General features: G+C 29.4%; 1 protein-coding gene and 1 long non-coding RNA gene across 2 annotated transcripts; one reads left to right on the forward strand and one right to left on the reverse strand.

The window, feature by feature from the left end:
• Positions 1-24: 24 nt before the first annotated feature.
• LOC147810849 (uncharacterized) lies at positions 25-1,419 on the reverse strand. The gene is made up of 2 exons (XM_087162118.1): positions 922-1,419; positions 25-726 (listed from the first exon to the last, which is right to left on the reverse strand). The coding sequence occupies exons 1-2, from the start codon at positions 1,417-1,419 to the stop codon at positions 25-27; spliced, it is 1,200 nt and encodes a 399-aa protein (XP_087018244.1).
• Positions 1,420-14,475: 13,056 nt separating this feature from the next.
• Positions 14,476-16,633, forward strand: LOC147810850 (uncharacterized). The gene is made up of 2 exons (XR_015432989.1): positions 14,476-14,642; positions 15,910-16,633. It is a non-coding gene; the product is annotated as an uncharacterized LOC147810850 (long non-coding RNA).
• The last annotated feature ends 4,282 nt before the right edge of the window (positions 16,634-20,915 follow it).

Raw genomic sequence — 20,915 nt, forward strand, 5'->3', positions numbered from 1 at the left:
TCGTACTACCACTGCAGGAGAACACTAATCAGTAGGTTTTTCTACCTTCTGAATAACATTTAATTCTTGCATTCTCTGTATTTCTAGTTTAGTTTTCTCCAGAAGTGGTATTGGAATTCGGCGTGGAGAAGTTAGGGCATATGGTTTAACATCACTATTTAGTTCAACATGGTAACTTCCTTTCAGTAAGCCAAGTCCTTGAAATAACGAAGGAAATTCATGAAAAGGATTAAAACTTGTAATGTTGAGCACAGATTGAGATTGGATATTGGGACCAAGACCAAAAAATTTTATGGCAGGTTTTCCTAATAAACATGTTTGGAGTCCTTCTATAACATAAATTTCTTCTAAGCACTTTTTTCCATTATATTCAACATTTTCAAGCAGTTTTCCCATTAACTTCAAGGGTGTTTTATCGGGGCCAAAAATCACTTTATCTGTACTTTTTAGTTCTGCATGTTTGAGTACTGTGGAGGCAATACTTCTTGGAATAACAGAATAGTCTGCACCACTATCAATTTTAAATTGGATGCATTTTCCTAGTATTTTAACAGAAACAACCCACTCATCTGTGTTTTGTGTACTTCCCACTAGTCCTACAAAACCAGCATCACAAAGTTCATTGACTCTTTTAATAGTAGATAAACAAACATTATCCCAATGTCCTCTTTTCTTGCATTTTCTGCAATTTGAGTCCTTTGCTGGGCAGTTTCTTTTTTCATGTGGCTGTTTACCGCACCATTTGCAATTTTTTCGCTGATAATTAGTTTTCGAATCTTGATATTTACTTTTCGAATCTTGAAAATTACTTTTGTCTGCATTAGTTGTTTTATTATATTTCTTCTTTTGACTAATAGCATTAACTGTAGAATTTTCAACTAGTAGTGATTGTTGTTTCTTAACTGATTCCGAAAGACGTACTTTGTCCATTGCAGTTTGCAGGGTAAGTTCAGAATCAAGTTGTAATTTTTCGCTTAAAGTTTGATCTTTAATACCAACAACTATACGGTCACGAAGCAATTCGTCATGTAAATTACCATATTCACACTTGTCAGCAAGAGCATATAAAGCAGTAATAAAATCGTTGACAGACTCACCTTCTTTTTGAATTCGCCGATTGAACTGAGCTCGTTCGAATATTATGTTTCGTTTAACAACAAAGTGAGTGTCGAAACTATTCAAAACCTCCTGGAATTTCTTTTTATCCTCTTCCGATATACTGAGCGAAAGAAATATGTCCTCGGCTTTATCACCCATGACGTATATGAGAGCATCCACTTGTTCCTCATCTGTTTTTGTTATTAGTCCAGAAGCAGTTCGGAAACGTAAAAATCTTTGTTTCCATTTAGGCCATTCCGAGGGAATCGAAAAAGGAAATGATTCTGGCGGCGTTATGTGATATGCAGGAGCTGATGTCATGATGCAATTTTGGAATATCGAAGGAGAGTCAAAACTTACTGCGTTAATTTGTTTTCTTTTACCGCTGCCACCATATGTTGTTATGTATTATTTCAGTACATATTAAATAAACGAGCAGGATCTAGCATCTCGCAAACACATTTAATAACAACTTAACGAGATACACAAACTGAAACTAAACATAAATGTAAACTGAAACTAAACAGTTAACACACAGTTACAGTTAATCTGGCTGATGCCACAAAACTCAAGTATCCAGCTCCTTTTGATTCGTGAAGTCCTTGAATTCCCATGCAACAGCAAACTGAAAAAATTAGTGAAAAGATTTGTTAATTTTAATCACTTTTAATTCATATTGCAATTTATAAATTACCAGTTTTTAAATTTTTTGTCACCCGTGGCATTCCTGCTTTTACTTTAAATTAAACAGCGCGTCAGTTTGAAAATATATAGTATACATTTCAAATGATCTAAACAAAAAATGGCAGCCCTTTTTTCGTACACTATTTATAAAATTATTTGTGATATTTTTATTATGCCATTTAATTTAAATGGGATAGTGGACAGCTGTGACAATTTAATCATAGACCCTCAAAGTGAGCTGCCGGACACAAAGTTTGTGACCTAGACATTTTAAACCTTTCAAAATGTTAATTGGAAGGATTTGCTGGATTTAAAAAAAAAAAAAGAATCAACTGAAGTGAAGGGCATAATTTATGTCATTCACATCTAATGTATGGCACTTCTAGTGTATATTATGTCCTTCAATTTTATAATAATGCGAAATTTATGATAAATTTCGCACTTTCTGTAGAGCATCAACCTCATTGATTACAGCTATACAGCTTCCCTTTAAGTGACACAAGTGGACATATGAATAATATTCATCATGAAATATTTCAGATTTTACAAACTACCGTTTCAAAAAATAAAATATATTTTATAAAAGTTTTAAACGTAGCTAATGATTGAAATTTAAATTAATTTAAAAATAAAATTTAAACAATCAGCCTGCTATAAATTTGGCTGGTGGGTGATAAAAAAGAATAAATAAATATTATTGAATTTAGTCTCTTTTTAATAGGAAAGGTTTTTTTTAAATTATGCTAGTAATTAGAGCTGAAAAAGACTTTTTGTGGTTTCAGAAAAAAATTTTGAAAAGTGTTCTTTTAGATCTGTAAATGTCTTCTGTTCTCGTATAGCTCTTGAACATGTTTCCCAACAATTAAAAAGTGATTAAAATATAATCACCACTATTTATAATTAGGTCTGTCTGAAAGTTCTGTTCACGAAGAAACCCAAACCATTTTCAAACATGCAACAGGTGCCTCTACTCACGCCATAATGAATTTAAAAAATTTTTATTTTCTAATGTATTAGTTTTCAGAACGAAATTTTTGGATATTTTTGTTTCGCTGATATCAGATCCGCAATTGGTATCACTCTACAAGCAAACAGTTTTTATGCAAATTAATAATAAATATTCAACCAGGATTTTTTGAAATTTAATTTGAATGAATATTAAAAGTTCTTTTTTTCTGCATAGTAGTAAGTGGTAAGATGAAAAAAATAATACATTTTAGTTTAGAATGAGATCATTTTTTGCCATTACGAACAAATATTATTATATAATTCATAGGAACATTTAACATAAAGTCGTGTTCCTTACGCAACATATGCAGGTCACCACAGGACGCAAAAAATGTAAAAAGGGGTAGAAGTTTTATTTATTTATTGCCTAGTTCTTTCAATACTTATAACTTACATATCAACTTGTTCATATTAAAAGGAAAATCATTTTCGGAATCCACTTTCAAAAGTAAGCAAGAAATATTAACTGCTCCGCTTTCTGCCAAATTCTAATAAATTGGTAGCGAATTGAAGAGCGAAACATGCGGAATTTGAAAAATTACGCTCGCTCATTAAAAGCATCACCACGAGATAATAATAATGTTGCACGTCTTATGATATTTACAATAAGTCATATATCACAAAAAAAAAATTTAAACTAAAAATAGTTTTAATTTCAATTTTTATCAAAATATTTTTTTACAAAGTTTAGCAAGTTAGCAATACTAATAATCTAAAAAAGTATGTAAAGTAATCAAAAGTAATCAAATTTTAATATCTTTTATTAAAATTTTAAATTTTAATCGTGACCACTTTTTGCAATTTTACTCACCCTTGGCAAACCTAGATATGCATAATTTTATATATAAAAAAAATTAAATCTAGTAACATATAATAATTTATTGCAAGCTTATAATTAGCATTTACTAAATAAAATGTTTAGTTTGAACTATATCTTGCTTGTATCTCGTTGTCGTTGCAAAAAAATAAAAACTCCGAATAGCATATGATCGGAATTAGGCCTAAGAACAGATTTTAAAGATTCAAAGGGCGAAACTGAAACATTCATTTGTTAATTGCATTAATTAATTGCTCTAGTTAATTAGTGCTACAGACAGTATTTTAAGAAACAATATTACTCATATAACCACACATTTTTTTAATAATTTTCCTTCCCGACAAATTTGAATTCTGTCGAAATGGTTCCAATAGTTCAGACCTGCGAGCGATCAAAAAATTAGATCTCTCAATTTTGATTTTACTTTTGGCGTGTTTCGCAATATCTCGAGGAATTTTCAAACTCATCGAAACTTTTTCTACACAGTTATAAAATTCTATTATCCAAATATCTGAGCAAAAATAGCTTTAAATAATTATTTATTATTTATTACTATTTTTGTGAATACGTTTTAAACATATTTGAATTTTATGGTATATAAATTATTGAATCGTTTTAAGGAAAGTGATTTAAAAAAAAAATAAATAAAAAAATAAAATAAATAAATATATACAGGTTTCTTCTACTTGAGAGATGGTGAGAAATAAATAATTCTAGTGGGCTGCGTCCCCTGCTCGCTAGTTTTAATTCAACTAGTTTTAATTCAATTAATTGATGAACGTATCTAATAGCAATACGTTTTCCTGGTGTTAAGGCAAATAAATTATTAAATCATTTTAAGGAAAGTAATTTTAAATAAATAAAATAAAATATACAGGTCCCTTTTACTTGAGAGATATTGCGAAATAAATAATATTCTCTGAGGTTGTTCAAACGTTTGACACTACCGTTTTAAAATATAGAATATATTTAATAAAGTTTTTAAATTTTCGATATTCTTAGCGATATTGAAGTAGTGTCATTGCTTACTGAAGGTATCATCTAGCAATACATTTGGCTGGTGGATACTGAGAAAGAAAAGAGAAAAGTTCATGAATGTAGTCTATTTCATTGATGGGACTTTTGTGAGTTAAAATGACGTTTTGTGAGTTCAGAAGAAGGGTAGATAAGCATTCTTCTTTTAGATCTGAAATTTGTTTCTGGTCTTGAATCGCTCTTCAATAGGCTTCTCAACAATTAAAAAGAGGCTTAATTTTAAGCACAACTATATATAATCTCGTCTGTCTGAAAGTTTTCGGCGTGAAAAAACACGTATCATTTTCTAATATATGAAAGAGGCTATTATTAATGCTATAATGAATTGCACAATTAAAAAAACCAAATAGCTCATTTATCCCTTAATGTAATAGTACCTCATACCCTCCAACTTATGAGGATTTTGAAAATAATTCTTTCTAGTGGTAGCGAACCAAAGTAGAAATTTTTAAAGCAAATGGATCTCTCATAAAACTTTTATCAGAACTTAAGAATCTAACCATATGGCCTGCACTTTTATAAGTAATAGTGGACAAGTTACGCTAAAATTAATTTTTTTTAAATATTAAGACATTAATTTTGCTACCGTCTGAAAAGAAGATTTCTGAAACTACGGAAATTCCGTAGCAGTTGGAGGGTATGGTACCTTCTGAACCAATTCATTTCACGGAAAATAAATACCATAGACTCTGCTATTTCTGACTTTGATATTTCAAATACTGATATTCCAATAGCTGTCTGTGTACTTAACGAACTGTTATCTGATCATCATCCAGTTTTATTCACAACCGGCGCCTGCTTCACAAAATAAAAAAGGAAAATTTTAAAAACAGATTGGCGATTGTACTATAGTATATTGCAAAGATACGAACGAATTAATAACACTAATAAACTTAAAAACCTAACCTTAATTGATAACTGTATCTCCAATCTTCAATAATAGTTGCCAATAATCAACTACCAGTTTTGACTTCATTCCAAATTATCTGAAATTCCTGACTAACATCAAAAATTAAATGCTTCGAAATTGAAACTACCATTTCAGGAAACAGATTATATTTAATAAAATATTTTAAATTAATGTTGTATCACATCTAAATTCCAATCTGAATTCCTATTAAAAATATCTTCAAGCAATAAATTTGGCTGGTGGATAACTAAGAAGAGAAAAATGTTGTCACTTTTGCTGCTGTACTTCATTAAAGTTATTTTTTCTTGTGATAGTAATGAACAATAAAAAGGACTCGTTGCGAGATCAAAAGAAAGTTTATAAGTATTCTTCTTTTAGATCTATAATTTTTTCTTTTCTTGAATTAAACGATTTTCTCAACGATTAAAAAGTGGCTCAACTATAAACACAACAATATATAATTACGTCTGCCTGAAAGTTCTGTGCGTGAAAAAACAAGTATCATTTTCAAATATACAAAACAAGTATTTTTTACGTTATAATGAATTGCACAATTTTTATCTTATATTTTCTAATGCACTAGGCTTTTGAACGTAATTATAGATATTTATTCGTCGCTGCTTTTAAATTCGATATCGGTTTCATTCCACAAGCTACAGTTTTTAAGCAATTTAATAATTGTATTTCTATGCAGAATTTTTTTAAAATTAATTTGCGTGACTATTAAGAGTTCCCACCTCTCTACTACGTAGAAACTGGTTGAAAGGAGGATATAATACAATCACGTTATGTCTGTTTACCGTTGTTTGTTGTAATGGAAAAATATAATCGATATGAATTTTTAACATTGCAAACAAATATTATTTGTTCATGGGAACCATTTCTCACACAGAAGTCGTGTTCCTTACACAATATATCCTGAAACAACGCCACATGCGAATAAAATGTAAAAAGTGGTAGAAATTTTATAATTTATTATCTCTTTAATTATTCAATAACACTATGACTTACATATTAACTTGTTCTTATTTAAAGGAAAATCACTCTCAGAATCCAGTTTCAATAGTAAACAAGAAATATCAACTGCTCCGTTGTTTGCCAAATTCTAATAAATTGGTAGTGATTTGAATACTGAAACATGTGGAATTAGAATATTTACCCTCGTTTTTCAAAAGTGTCACCACGTGATAACAATAATAATGTTGTTATAATAATATGATACGTGATAACAATAATAATATGATATTTCTAATATTTCAAATTACAAACTATAAAAAAAAAACTAAGCTAAAAATAACTTTAATTTCGATATTACTATAATTTTATTTTTACAAAGTGTAGCAAGTTAGCATTGCTAATAATCAAAAAAATTAGGTATGAAAATATGCGTGTTTTATTATCTCTTATTAAAATTCTAAATTTTAATAATCACTTTTTTTGCAATTTTTGTCACCCGCGGCAAACCTGGATATGCATACTTTTTAAGAAAAATCAAATCAAATCTAGTTACAAATAATGATTTATTACTAGATAATAGATTTATAACGCAATAAATAGCATTTATTGAGTAAAGTGTTTGCTTTTAACTATATTTTGTTCATATCTAATTTTCGTTGCAATCAAATAGAAACTCTGAATAGTATATGAACGTATGATCGGAATTAGGCCTAAGAACAGATTTTAATGATTCAAGTGCCGAAACTTAAATATTCATTAGTTAATTGCATTAATTATTTGCACTAGTTAATGAGGGCAAAAGACAGTATTTTACTAAACAAAATCACTCTTATGACCGCTGATTTTCTTAATTTTTCTTCAATTCGAGTTCTGTCGAAATGGCTCCAATAGTTTGGACAGGTGATCTATCAAAAGCTTAGTTCTCTTAGATTTGATTATACTTTTTGCTTCTTTCGCAATATCTCGAGGAATTTTCAAGCTCATCGAAACATTTTGTACACAGTTATAAAATTCTTTAATTCAACTATCTATACAAAAAATAGCTCTAAATAATTATTTATTAATATTTTAGCGAATACGTTTTAAAAATATTTGAATTTTGAGACATATAATTATTAAATCATTTTAAGGAATGAATTTTTTAAATAAATGAAATAAAATATTCAGTTTCCTTTTACTTGAGAGATGTTGAAAAATAAATAACATTCATTAAGGTTGTCCAAACTTTTGAAACTACCGTTTGAGAAAATAGAATATTTTTAATAAGAAATTTAAATTTGTGCGGATTTATCAGCAATCTAATGGTTTCTCGCAGTTTAATAAGTGTATCTACTAGCAATAAATTTGGCTGGTGGATACTGTGAAAAAGAAATTCAGGCATAACGTTAATTTTATTGATATGCTTCAAATAAGTTAATTATTCTTTGAGTAGTGATAGAAATGAATATTAAAAAGGACTCCTTGAGAGTTCAGAAAAAATGTTTATAAGTATATACTGAAATTTTTTTTGTTCTTGCGTCGCTCTTGAATAGGTTTCTCAACAATTAAAAATTGGCTAAATTATAAAAACAACAATGCTTTTTCTATTCGGGATTAGAAAAAAGTTTTTAATTCTATCTTTTAAAAAGAGATTTTTTCTTTGCCGTGTCAATTGGGGTTTTAAATTACAAAAAAAGCATTATATAATTATGTCTGTCTGAAAGTTCTGTGCGGGAAAATCATTTTCAATTAAGCAAAAGAAGCCTTTATTCACGATAAAATGAATTGCAGAATTTTTTTTTAAATATTTTCTAATGCATTAGGTTTTTGAATGTTATTATGGATAGTTTTTCGTCGCTGTTTTTAAATTTGATATCGGCTTCATTCTACAAGCTACAGTTTTTATGCAATTTAATAATATATTTCTATGCCGTTTTTTTTTAAATTTAATTTCAGTGACTACTAAGAGTTCTTACCCCTCTACTACGTTAAAAGTGTTTGTCAGAAGGAGATAATGCATTTACGTTTATGATACGATTACGTTACATTTGTTTGTAATGGAAAAAATAATCGATATGAATTTTTAACATTTCAAACAAATATTATTAATTCATGGGAACCATTTCTCACACAGAAGTCGTGTTCGTTACAATGGCTAACCAGAAACAACGCCACATGCGACTAAAATGTAAAAAGTGGTAGAAATAGTATTTATTTATTATCTCTTTAATTATTCTATAACACTATGACTTACATAACAACTTGCTCATATTTAAATCCACTTTCAATAGTAAATTTGAAATAATAACTGATCCAATCTTAATGATTCAATAGCCAAAACTTAAATTTGCGTTAATTAAATGACAATATTAAATTAAATTAAATGACAGTAGACAATATTTTAAGTAACAAAATCATTTTAAGTAATGTAATACAGCACACAACTTAAATAAAATTGACTAGTTCTTAAAAATTGAAATGTATAGGCGAGATAATTATTTGTATTTTTTGAATTTACGACGATTTTATTCACTAATCATATAACTCAGAAACCATTCATCCGATTTCGTTAAACTTTTGCAATTTACCATTTGGAATTATTTTTTTAAAATGATGCTAAGATTTCAACAGCTACGGTTCTCCGTAGTGTAGGAAAACTATTTTTCCTTATGATAGCAAGGCTTATGTATTTAGTTTTTTAAAATTAGAATTAAAAGATTTTTGTACAAACTAGTAATTTTAACAGATACATATAAAATAGTACAGACGAATGCATAAAATTTTAAGTTTTTTTTTAAAAATAATTTGCTTCAAAAATTCTGCTTTAATTGATTACCGCTGAAACAAATAATTTGTCTTCTACAAAGAATCAGTCGCAGTTGAAGTCTATGATGATGTAAAAATTAGTATACTTAACAATACAAAATTTTCTAAAACTATTAAGTAATGTCAGGTCATTCAGACCTCCCTCAGATATTTTTATAATACTTTTGACTTGACTTGATATAAAGTTATTCAAAGTACCTGCCCGCGAAGCAGGCAACTCACTTTTTCATCTAATAAGTTTAGCCCTTGGGCGACTGTGACTATTGGCTTTCAGCTAGAGAGGGGGGAAGGAATACGGGGGAAGATCCCTGAGTCAATAAGAAGTTTAGAGGTAATGAGAATAATATATGTACTATATTTAGTACAAATCTGATTGTATTTTTATGGTACAGAGAGCTGCCATCTTTCTCTACTTTTTGTGAAAATTTATTCTAGTGGTAGCTAAGTTTAATCTTTTATGTATTATTTTTTATTCTTTTAAACGTATTTCTCACACCATTACATATAAATGAATTTAGATTTCATAAGCCACTTTGTTCCAGCTCTCTCATGGTAAGGCTTTTATAGTCTGACAGCTTTGGTTTTCAAATGTCTGCTACTGTATACAATAATTTGTCAAACGCGAGATAGTTGGCAGGCTTGAGCATAGGTCTACTTATCATTGAAGAAGTGGAAACTCTCATGGTTGAACAACCTCTGAAATATTCGAAATTTTCTTCCTGGCCATAACATAATTCTTTATTTCTTTCTGTGTAATCAATGTATTGTGTTGATCAGAATCATTTTACAATAAACTTTTAAAAACATTTAAAAAAATGTATGACAAAATCTTTTATTTTCCAAAAATTACTTATGTTCTGAGTGGAATACAAAGACATTAAAAAAGTCTAAACACATTAACATACCTGCCAACTCTTCCGGATTTTCCGGAAGATTTTATTTTCATATTTAAAGTGGTAGTAAATATATAAAAAAAAATTTTTATAAACTTAATTTTTTAATGATTTTAATCACCACTATTCTTAGAAAAATTAAGCACATATGTTAATATGCGTTACTATCATGGTTGTCAACTTAAGTTTTCTCAAATACAACGTATTTGCTTGCTTAAAGTTGAAGTTTTAATTCCATTTTAATAAACTGGGAAAAATGATAATGGAAGGGATTAAAAGTTGGCAGGTATGCATTAACTTGACTTAATATTTAGGTTGGCTTTTTATTGCTGAGGATATTTTTAAAAAATGTTTATTTTAACCGTTATTTTATATTTTGTATACTATGTTAGCTTCAATGCACCAAAACAAAAAATGTTTTTTGGTTTTGTGGTTATTCTTTCCGTTTTAATCGAGACGAAAGACCGGAGTTGAGCGTAATTTTTAAGAAAAATGATTCAGATATTAGCTATTGAAAATTATCGCTAGTAGGAGCGAATTTTTATTTTGAGTAGGATGGTTCAGAGGATAGAGCGTTCACCTCCCAATGCAATAACCAAATTTCGAATCCCAGTATTCCCTGGTAGATACGAATTCTGCTCCCGGCTTGAGCAAGCCACTGTGCTGATGTAAATGTGCTCAGTGGTAGATGAATCATGCCATCCCTTTGACATCGGGCTAACCGTGGTTTTCATGATTTTCAAATCCACGCAACGCGAATGCTGGTTAGTTCCATCAAAAAGTCCTCCACGAAAGATAGTTTGTCCTAATGCTAAATCCAAGAGTTCTCTTGTCTTCTAAATTGGGTTCAAAATTACAGGACTACAGAGTTGAATATTAATAGTTGTAAACTCATAATTGAGTGTGCTGTTCAACGCTAGTTATAAAATTATAAAATAAAGTATTAGGAGTCAACTTAGAGAGGCCACTACTTAACATTTTTGCCCGTGACCGGCAGATGGTTTGTTAATAGTTAAGGGTTAAACTGTTCCAGCTCAGCACAGATATTGAAATAAATCTGGAAATATTAAACTGCAAAGAAAAATAGTTTTCATCAGAAGCTCCAAAACAACTGTAATTGTTTAATGTCCAGGAATCCGTCGTCCATTTTATGGTGACATTTTCTCATTAAAGTATATTTTCACTTTGGCAGTATCTTTCACAAAATTCTTCGCCAAAGATGGATTTTCCAAGGAATATAAGTCTTTCTAAAAGACGCGTGTGTCTTTTTCCCCCTGGGAATAACCAGTAAATTGGATGGAAGTCCCGGCCTACTTTCTCGAAAACAGTTAGTGTTTCAATAAATCTACAATCTACGACATTGATAACATTCTCTGGCTTGTACCACGTGAATCCGATGAAATTCCGCAAAACCCCTAATGAGCTGCATTTCGTCCAAGAGGAATTCTACATCATTAAAGGGTAGAGTGTTATGGCATTGTATCGGAACTTGTTTACTAGTTTAAATGAAATTCTAAAATATTGTTAAAGCTCTTCAAATCTCTGACAAAGTTCCTCTTTTAACTATTCATTAGGGTCTCTTTGCTAAACAAATATACCTAAAAATATGCTATTTTCGTAATTGCTCTCTCTAATATTTTTCCAAAGTAATAGAATAAATACAAATACACGAGTAGAATCTGTTGTAGTAAAGTCAGTAAAATAACATTTTGTAAATGTCTTATTAACTAATTACATTTAAGTAAATGAATTTAATATTTACAATTTTAATTATAATTTTCTTTTTAAGGCAAAATATGCAAGCAGTGTTATAATTATTATAACTAACTTATAATGAATTATAACTAACATAAATTTTCCATAATTAAATTAAGTTACTGAAAATAAATGAAAAAAAGAAGCATATAATTTGAGGAGGTTTATTCAAATATAAACATTTTGTCAACAGTATCAAAATTTCCACGCTTACATATTTGTTGCAAAATTATAAGAATACTATTTAAAAAGAACTTTTTTGCAAAATTAAAAGGATGTTGATTCATAATTTTTCCTGACTCGATTTTTCATTGACTTACCCAAACTTTCAAGCTAAAATTTAGGAATTTTGTGCCATTTATCCATGATAGCTTCCTTCTGGTCGCTTGCAGAATCATATAGACAGTTGACATTTGTGTTACCACATTTGAAAACGGGAGAAAAAGCCCCATATTTTAAAAAGAAGCCAAACTGATGTTTTAACTGCTTAAAATAACACAAATTTACAGAATTTAACATTACAAGATTTTGTTTTAATTAAATTGATTTCACGGGAAATAGTGCTCCACGAGATAGTTGTTGCTCTCTATTATATTGCTCCGCGAGATTATTGCTATACGCAAATTTGTTATTGATATCGAAATATTTTTCCATACAAATAACAAAGGCTGAATTCCTGATATTAACAGATTGCCACACACGCTTAATTTGACAAGCGAATAATTTTTTTTTTGCGATTTTTTTTTAATCTTGACGAGTGAACTTTTTTTAATTGTTATTGCCATAGGAAATCGATCGCCAGTCGTATGTTTGGAAGAGAAAATTATGACATCACGTCACAAGTTTCCCGTTATGACGTCAAAAGTTTCCAGTGAAAACTCTTGACGCCTGTAACCGTCATTTGCTCATCATTTTTTTTCATTCCAAAGAAGTGAAAAAATTATTCGCGATCGCAACGAACTATAGGGGGCGTTTTTGTATGAGACGAATACCTGCGATTTCTATATGAACAATCATTCAGTTACTCTACCCTACAAAAAATGACCAATAGAAACCAATAAAAACATTCATTGATATCAATAGAATTCTATTGGTCTGTACTTGTTTCTATTGATATTTCAACTGATGTCAACTGATATCAGTAGTGTATTGGCATCAATAGATGTTGAACAGTAGGGTATTCTATTGGTCTGTACTTGTTCCTATTGACATTTCAACTGATATCAGTAGTGTACTGGTATCAATAGATATTGATCAATAGAATTCTACTGGTCTGTACTTGTTCCCATTGACATTTCAACTGATATCAGCAGTGTATTGGTATCAATGGATATTGATCAGTAGGTATTCTATTGGTATATACTTGTCAGTATTTCACACTTCAACTGATGACTACTGACATCAGTAGGGTACTTGTATCAATAGATGTTGATCAGTTAGGTATTCTACTTGTTTTATCAATGTATGAACTGATATCTACAGATTTTTATTGACACCAGTAAAACGTAGCAATTATTGATCAATAGGTATTTTATTAGTCTATATTTGTTTTCATGAATACATCAACAGGTGCCTATAGAATTGCTTTACATACGTTTGCTTACAATACATATTTTTCCGGAAATCTAACAGGTTACGACCTTTTAAAATTAGATTACTTTGTTAATAATTCTTCATTATTTCATTTTTTTTTCTTGATTATGTACTGATTTCCGGTCATTAATTTCTTAGATTTTTATAAGGATTCTTAACATGTATATTAAGGGTAGTGAGAACGTACACTTTCTATGTGCACTAATTAAAGAATACATATTTAAAATTATTAAAATCATTTTATTATTTTGGAAGAAAGGAAGTTTTTGAGTAAAACTTTTACACATCTTAATAACTTTAAAATCTGCTTAAAGTCATTCAAATGAAAGTAATTTTATAATAAAAGTAATTTAATAATAAAACTTGTTTTTATTAGTTAATCATTTATTTACTTATTTATTTTGTAATTTGCAAAATTTATTTTAATCAAAGTCATGATGACAAAAAAAATATTATTAATTATAATCCCACTTTAAATTTTATTATAAGTTGTTTTTAATTTTTATTGATTTATTATTATTATTGAATTTATACTAAACTAGAACTATTCGCAAAATAAATTAATTATTTTAGGTTTCAAACAACTTCGTAGCAAAAGAAATACATTTACATAAATTAAAAATTCATATAAAATCTCAAACTTTTTACCTTCAAACATTAACCTCGCCATCATAAATTTATAAATTTCAGTCCCTTTTTGAAATTTGTTTTAAATAAATTTGGATCATAAAACAAAATAAACTTTTTTGAATGAAATAAGTAAATTTGTTTTGTAGAAACATAGTTAATTCAATCCAATTGAATCTATAAAAGCAAAAAGGAGTTATTAATCCAGAAACGAAAGGGGAGCATGCAAAATACGAGAATTGACTTTTAGTCGTTCGTTAAATGTATTTTAATCGTTCGTTAAATCATATCAAGCTGCCTACACTCCCAATTTTGAGAATGTTCCTTTTAAACTTTTTCCCCAGTTCATTCCGTTTCTCAGTCTGAAGTTCCAGCCAATCACATTACTCCGACTTACGTTCAATGTTTACAATTGAGCGTCATGGAAAGAATGACGCATATTATGGGGAGAAATATTTTAGTAAGTGTAATTTTTTCTTTATTTCTTATTTTTATTTGCATCTTTGTTAGTTACAGAAATATTAAAACGTATGCTTGAGTTTTATTGATATTATAAGTTATCTATACATGTATATTATTCTTGAATTATTACTGCATGTGCATGCATATCTAGGGTTACGATATACTCGTATACAGATTCCATGAAAAGAAAGTATTTTTAATGTTTTTTTTTTCTGGGTTTCTTAATCAGACTTAAATAGAAACACTTTGTTCACATGTTATTTACATAAATTCCCATTAATATCACCGTTAGTATCAAATTAATTATTTATTTAGTTGTGTATAATATTTTTAAACTTTGCATTATATTTTAAGTGTTAATCACAAATTCTTTTGTTATTTTAATGCTTTTCCTGAACTGTAGCCAAAAAATATGTAGCAAAGCTTGATAACAATATTTACAAAAAATAAATATAGATTTTAAGGTAAAGATATGTGTAAAAACTTTATATACAGTGAAATTTTTTTTTTTTCTTTTTGCTCTCTGAAAGGCAATTTAATGTTTAGGTAATCTAAATTTATATTATTAGTATAATTTATTAATTACATTAAATTTATGTTATTAGTATAACTACTAAATGATATTTTTTTGCTACTCTGTCTTGACTGTGTTCAAGTAAATGCAAAAAAACATTTTCAATTATTAAATATTTTTATAAACAATAATTATTTTTATAAGTAATTATTTTTATAAATAATTACTTTTCTATTTGCATTTAAATTTTCTTTGTTTACTTCATTTTTGTTATGGGTTAAAAACAATCCTTACACTTTCTTATGTATTTAATCTTAGCTGGATACAACTTTTTTTTTCTTTTCTTTAACATGTTGAATGCCATGCTAATTTTACACGGCTTGCCCGTCTGGCCAAAATGATTTTTTTCAGTATGTATTGCATTAATTTCTTCCAACCATCTTAGTAATGATAATAATATAAAAAAATTAGGAGCATTAAAAATTTATTCTAATAATCTAGGCTTCGCCGTTCATCGGTGACCCCTGTGGCGCTACAAACAAACTCAGTGCCAGTCACCGGTGACCCCTATGGCATTCAACGTGTTAAATTAGTTCAATAATATTAAATTATCAATAATATTAAATTTAAAAGTTATTAAGGATAAACCTATTCCTAATGTAATAAAATGTGTACATTGTGATGAAAACTTTCAACAACTTATTCAAATAAAATACTTTTACATTGATAAGTTCTGTTTAAAATTTTCTAGCCGAACTGAATGCATGACAAGACTCTTATTTGGGTTACATGGAGAAGAAAACCACGCAAACATGTCACGGATAGTCTGGCGTCATGATCCGTCTACCACAAAGGATATTTTACGTCAGCACTGTGGTCAGTGCAAACTTTCTATTGCGACATTTCTGGAAATAATGAAGCTGATCACTTCACAAATACTGCTGTTAATTTCCTCCACTTGTTTTTACTCTCCCCTACAGCCAAATCTTCTCCACCATTGTAAGAATGATAGACTAAAATATAAAGAATCTGCCTGATGTGGATGCTGCAGGAAAGATTTGGTTAGGCCTCCTCTGCAATGCTTTGCCAATGTACCTCCTCCAGCAAGTTTTTTAACTGTGTTAAGTAGTGAAAATTGAAAAAGAGTCTGTGATTCGGTTTTTTCGAAACTTGAAATATGTTTTAATTTAAAAGTTCTGTGCGAAACATGTGAACTTTTTTTATAAATAACTACATTACACAAGTCTTACCAGCTCTTCCTTGAGCCTTTAAAATGAACTTAAAGTCGTTTCACTCTGTATAGCAAATTTATCTGTATATTATTACCTTTTACTATGATGTTTTATTATTTTCTCATAATAATGCTAATTTTATTTAACTTTAAACTATAATTTTGTAAATTTGGTTTAGGTTATTCTTACTGGTTAATTTCCCATTGTATTAAGTATGATTTTCCATTATAATTTTACTGCTGTTGTTGTGTTTTCTTTGTTTACTTGCTCTTTTTAATTACTGACCTTTAATTATGATATTACTATCTATATATACATAACCCATGCTAAGGATTTAAAATTATTAGCCAGTTTTTAAAATTCTAAGCCAAAGGCAAATCTTAACAATTTTTTATGATTGATTTTTTCAGTAGGAAAATGCATATTTATTATAAATTGAATTATTTTATAAAAATGCAACTACAAATTAAGAATCATTTTGCAGTTGGGAGGAGTAAATGAACAATGAATGGATAAACTTTCCCCAAAATAACATTTTTGTTTTGCCAAATTTCAAGTTTAATATATATGGTAAGATGACAAATGCTTAGCACAAGCTTTGCATAGATAAAAATCAAATAAATGGTATATCATTTGTGTGTATAAGGATTTAAAGCTTATGGTATACTTTAAGATTGTTCTGTCATTTTTTTCTTTCTTAAATATTGAAACTTTTTACTCTTAAAATGCTATGTCAAACACAATGAGGGGGGGGGGTCTTGAAATGACAATAAATTGACTATATTTTAGTCAGGTTTTTGGCTATCAATAAAGTAACATCCAACTAATCCCCATTCCATTTTCATAAAATCTGAAGAATCCATTTGTACTTTTATAATGTTGCTCCAAAACATTATTTTGTGTAGTATTGTAGATTCCAATATTATTCACAATAATTTTCTAACATTTTAATTTATTGTTAAAAAAAAATTTAATTAACTATAAAGAAGCTTAAAAAAAGTTAATTTGTTTTTATAAACATAATGCTATAGCTTTTGATAAAGTGTTAATTGATGTCAGTGTTTTATTTCTCGGTATAAATCAGGTGACTTAACTTATTTACCCAATTGTGTATCAATGTTTTATTTTCCATTCAGAGCTGTTCGTGTATCAAACTGTAGTAACACACTATGCTTGTTTTAAGAATAAACCGGTTTTTAAAACACTATTCCAGTATGCTGAGCACAGTACACTAGTACCAGTATATGCTGGCTCTAGCATGATACTAGATAATGAAACTACAATTTAGGTATTATACCGGAGCCAGTATCCTGCTAACTTGTGAAACACCAGCTTCGGTATGATACCGGCGGATGAAACGCTGGGTCTGGTATAATTCCCGATCTAGTATCATACCAGAACCGGTATTTCATACGCCGGCATGATTTTTTTTTATACCAGGAATTTTTTCCAATAAGGTACCCTCTTGAACTCACATTTTAAGTTTCTTTTTATAGTTATATTAAACAATAAAATATAATTTAGTAATAAATTATATTTAAAATTAAATTGGAAATATGAAAAGGAAATTAAAGTTAACTTTAAAACTAGCATAGTGTAGGTATAAAGAAGTATGTTTTTTTAGAATATAATTCTTTTATCCTTCCACATAAGCAGTGTTTAACTTTATTCAAAACATTTTTAGATGCTTTAGATAAGTATTTTTTTTATACTGTCCTGTAATATTTTATTAATTTATATTAAATTTTCCGCTGGCTGCAGCTAGTAGAAAATTTACTATGGTGCATACAAAGCAGGTGACCAATTCAGCTAAATCTTGCATATTAAAAAAGATAAACAATGATGCATTTTCCTGTTTAAACCTATCTAATATGCTTACATTAATATTGTTTTCCCTAACTTAGACCAGTCCATGTTTCTGATGGGACCATGATGTCTCATTTCCTTGTACAGACCAGTAAATTCGACTGATATCAGTGTTCCAATTCCCCGTAGAGACCAGTTCATTCTACTGATATCAATGTTCCATTTCCCCGTAGAGACCAGTCCATTCTACTGATATCAGTGTTCCATTTCCCCGTAGAGACCAGTCCATTCTACTGATATCAATGTTCCATTTCCCCGTACAGACCAGTACACTCTACTGATATCAATGTTCCATTTCCCCGTACAGACCAGTACACTCTACTGATATCAGTCCATTCTACTGATATAGACCAATACATTGTATTGACCTACTCTACTGATATCAATATATCATGACCAGTCCATTGTACTGATCTACTCTATTGATATCAGTGTTCCATTTCCCCGTACAGATCAATACATTTTTTTTTATTGATTTCTATTGGTCATTTTTTGCAGGGTAGAGACGTCTTTAATGTAGTAAATAAATGAAACGAAGGAAATAAAAATATGAGCACCGAAGACAACGTCTTCAGGGGGTACCGGCCCCGGGAAGCCATAAAACAAAACCATTTCTAATTGAGGGAGAAGCAAATGCCTAAATTAACTCCTTCAGTACCCCGATGGTTTTGTATAGAAGTCCAGGAAAAAACATGAAATACTAATAACCAATTTAGAAAAGAAACTCAAACAAAATCATTAGAAGATAAAAACTCACTTAACATTCATTAGTTAATTGCATTAATTAATTGAATTAGTTAATTAGTACAGCAGACAGTATTTTAAGAAACAAGATCACTCATATAACCGCACATTCTTTTTAAAAAAAATTTCAAACAAATTCGAATTCTGTCGAAATGGTTCCAATAGTTTGGACAGCCGACCGATCAGAAGTTCAGCTCTCTTAATTTTGATTATGCTTTTTGCATCTTTCGCAATATCTCGAGAAATTTTCTAAACATTTTGTACACAGTTATAAAATTCTTTGATGATCCTAGTATCATACCCTCCAACTGCTACGGAATTTCCGTAGTTTCAGAAATCTTCTTTTCTGACGGTAGCAAAATTAATGTCTTAATATTTAAAAAAAATTAAATTTAGCGCAACTTGTCCACTATTACTTATAAAAGTGCAGGCCATATGGCTAGATTCTTAAGTTCTGATAAAAGTTTTATGAGAGATCCATTTGCTTTAAAAATTTATACTTTGATTCGCTACCACTAGAAAGAATTATTTTCAAAATCCTCATAAGTTGGAGGGTATGTAGTATCTATGCAAAAAAAGGCTTTAAATAAATATTTATAATTTATTATTATTTTCGTAAATAAGTTTAAAAAATATTTGAATTTCAAGGTATATATAATATTAAACCACTTCAAGGAATGTAATTTTAAATAAATAAAATGAAATATACAGCTTCCTGTTAATTGAGAGATGTTGAAAAATAAATAATATTATCTGAGGTTGTTTGAAAACAATTATCGGGCTGTTCGGAAAGTAATTTCGTTTTTCCAACCGATGATTTGTATTTTTTCGAACCCAACTTCACACTTACGCAGCATTATTATTATATGTTTTGAGATCTGATATAGAAAGGCTTGTGTGTTAAAAACTTCAATTAATTCTAAGTGTCTTTTGGTTGGTGTCCTTTTAAATATAAAGAGCAATAAACAGCATTTTTGTCATATTTTACTTTTTTACTATAGAAAAGGTAAAAATTCTGTCCATGCCAGAAAGAAATTTACCGATGGGTATGAATAAGATGTGTTGATCGTATGCCAGAGCCGGAATGGGTTTGCAAAATCTCGATAAACAAATTTTGATGTCACGGAGAAAAATTTGTGTCTTCGCGTTGACGTCTGTGATTCGCTTCTCAAACGTCACGAAAATGAATAATTTTTGAAGCGCATCATTACTGGGGACGAAATATGGATTGTCTATAATAATGTCAAACGCAAGATATCATGGAGCAAAAAAGATTAACCGCCTCAAAGTATTTCGAAAGCCATTATCCGAAAAAAGGTGATGTCTGTTTGGTGGGATTTTAAAGGAATAGTTTTTTTTTTTAAGTTTTTACCGGATAACATAACATTTAATTCGGAAGTCTCATATCGTCAGCTGGACAACTGAATAATGCTCAACAAAAAAGGCCAGAATTAATCAGCAGAAAAGATAAAGTGTTCCGCCAAGATAATTCGAGACCTCATACAAGTTTGATCACTCACAAAAAGCTTTTACAGCTTGAATGGGATGCACTGCCACATCCACCATATTCTCCAGATCTGGCACCTTCGGATTATTATTTGTTCCGGTCACTACAAAAGGTTTTGGACTGAAAAACCTTTACTTAAAATGAAGAGGTCAAAAATCACCTAGATCAGTTTTTTGCCAGCAAAGACCAATAATTTTATGAGCGTGGAATCATACTACTATCAGAAAGATGGCAAAAGGTGTTGGACCAGAATGACCAGAAAATATTTATTCATTATACGACAATTGTCATACATTTCCCCCAAAAAACGAAATTACTTTCCGAACAAACGATAAAAAATGGTTTAATTTTAAACGCAGCAATGTATAATTACGTTTGTCTGAAAGTTCTGTGAGTGAAAAAACACGT

This window comes from Parasteatoda tepidariorum, chromosome 4 (assembly GCF_982258835.1).
Source record: "Parasteatoda tepidariorum strain Cologne lab strain chromosome 4, Ptep-v5.0, whole genome shotgun sequence".
NCBI lineage: Eukaryota > Metazoa > Arthropoda > Arachnida > Araneae > Theridiidae > Parasteatoda > Parasteatoda tepidariorum.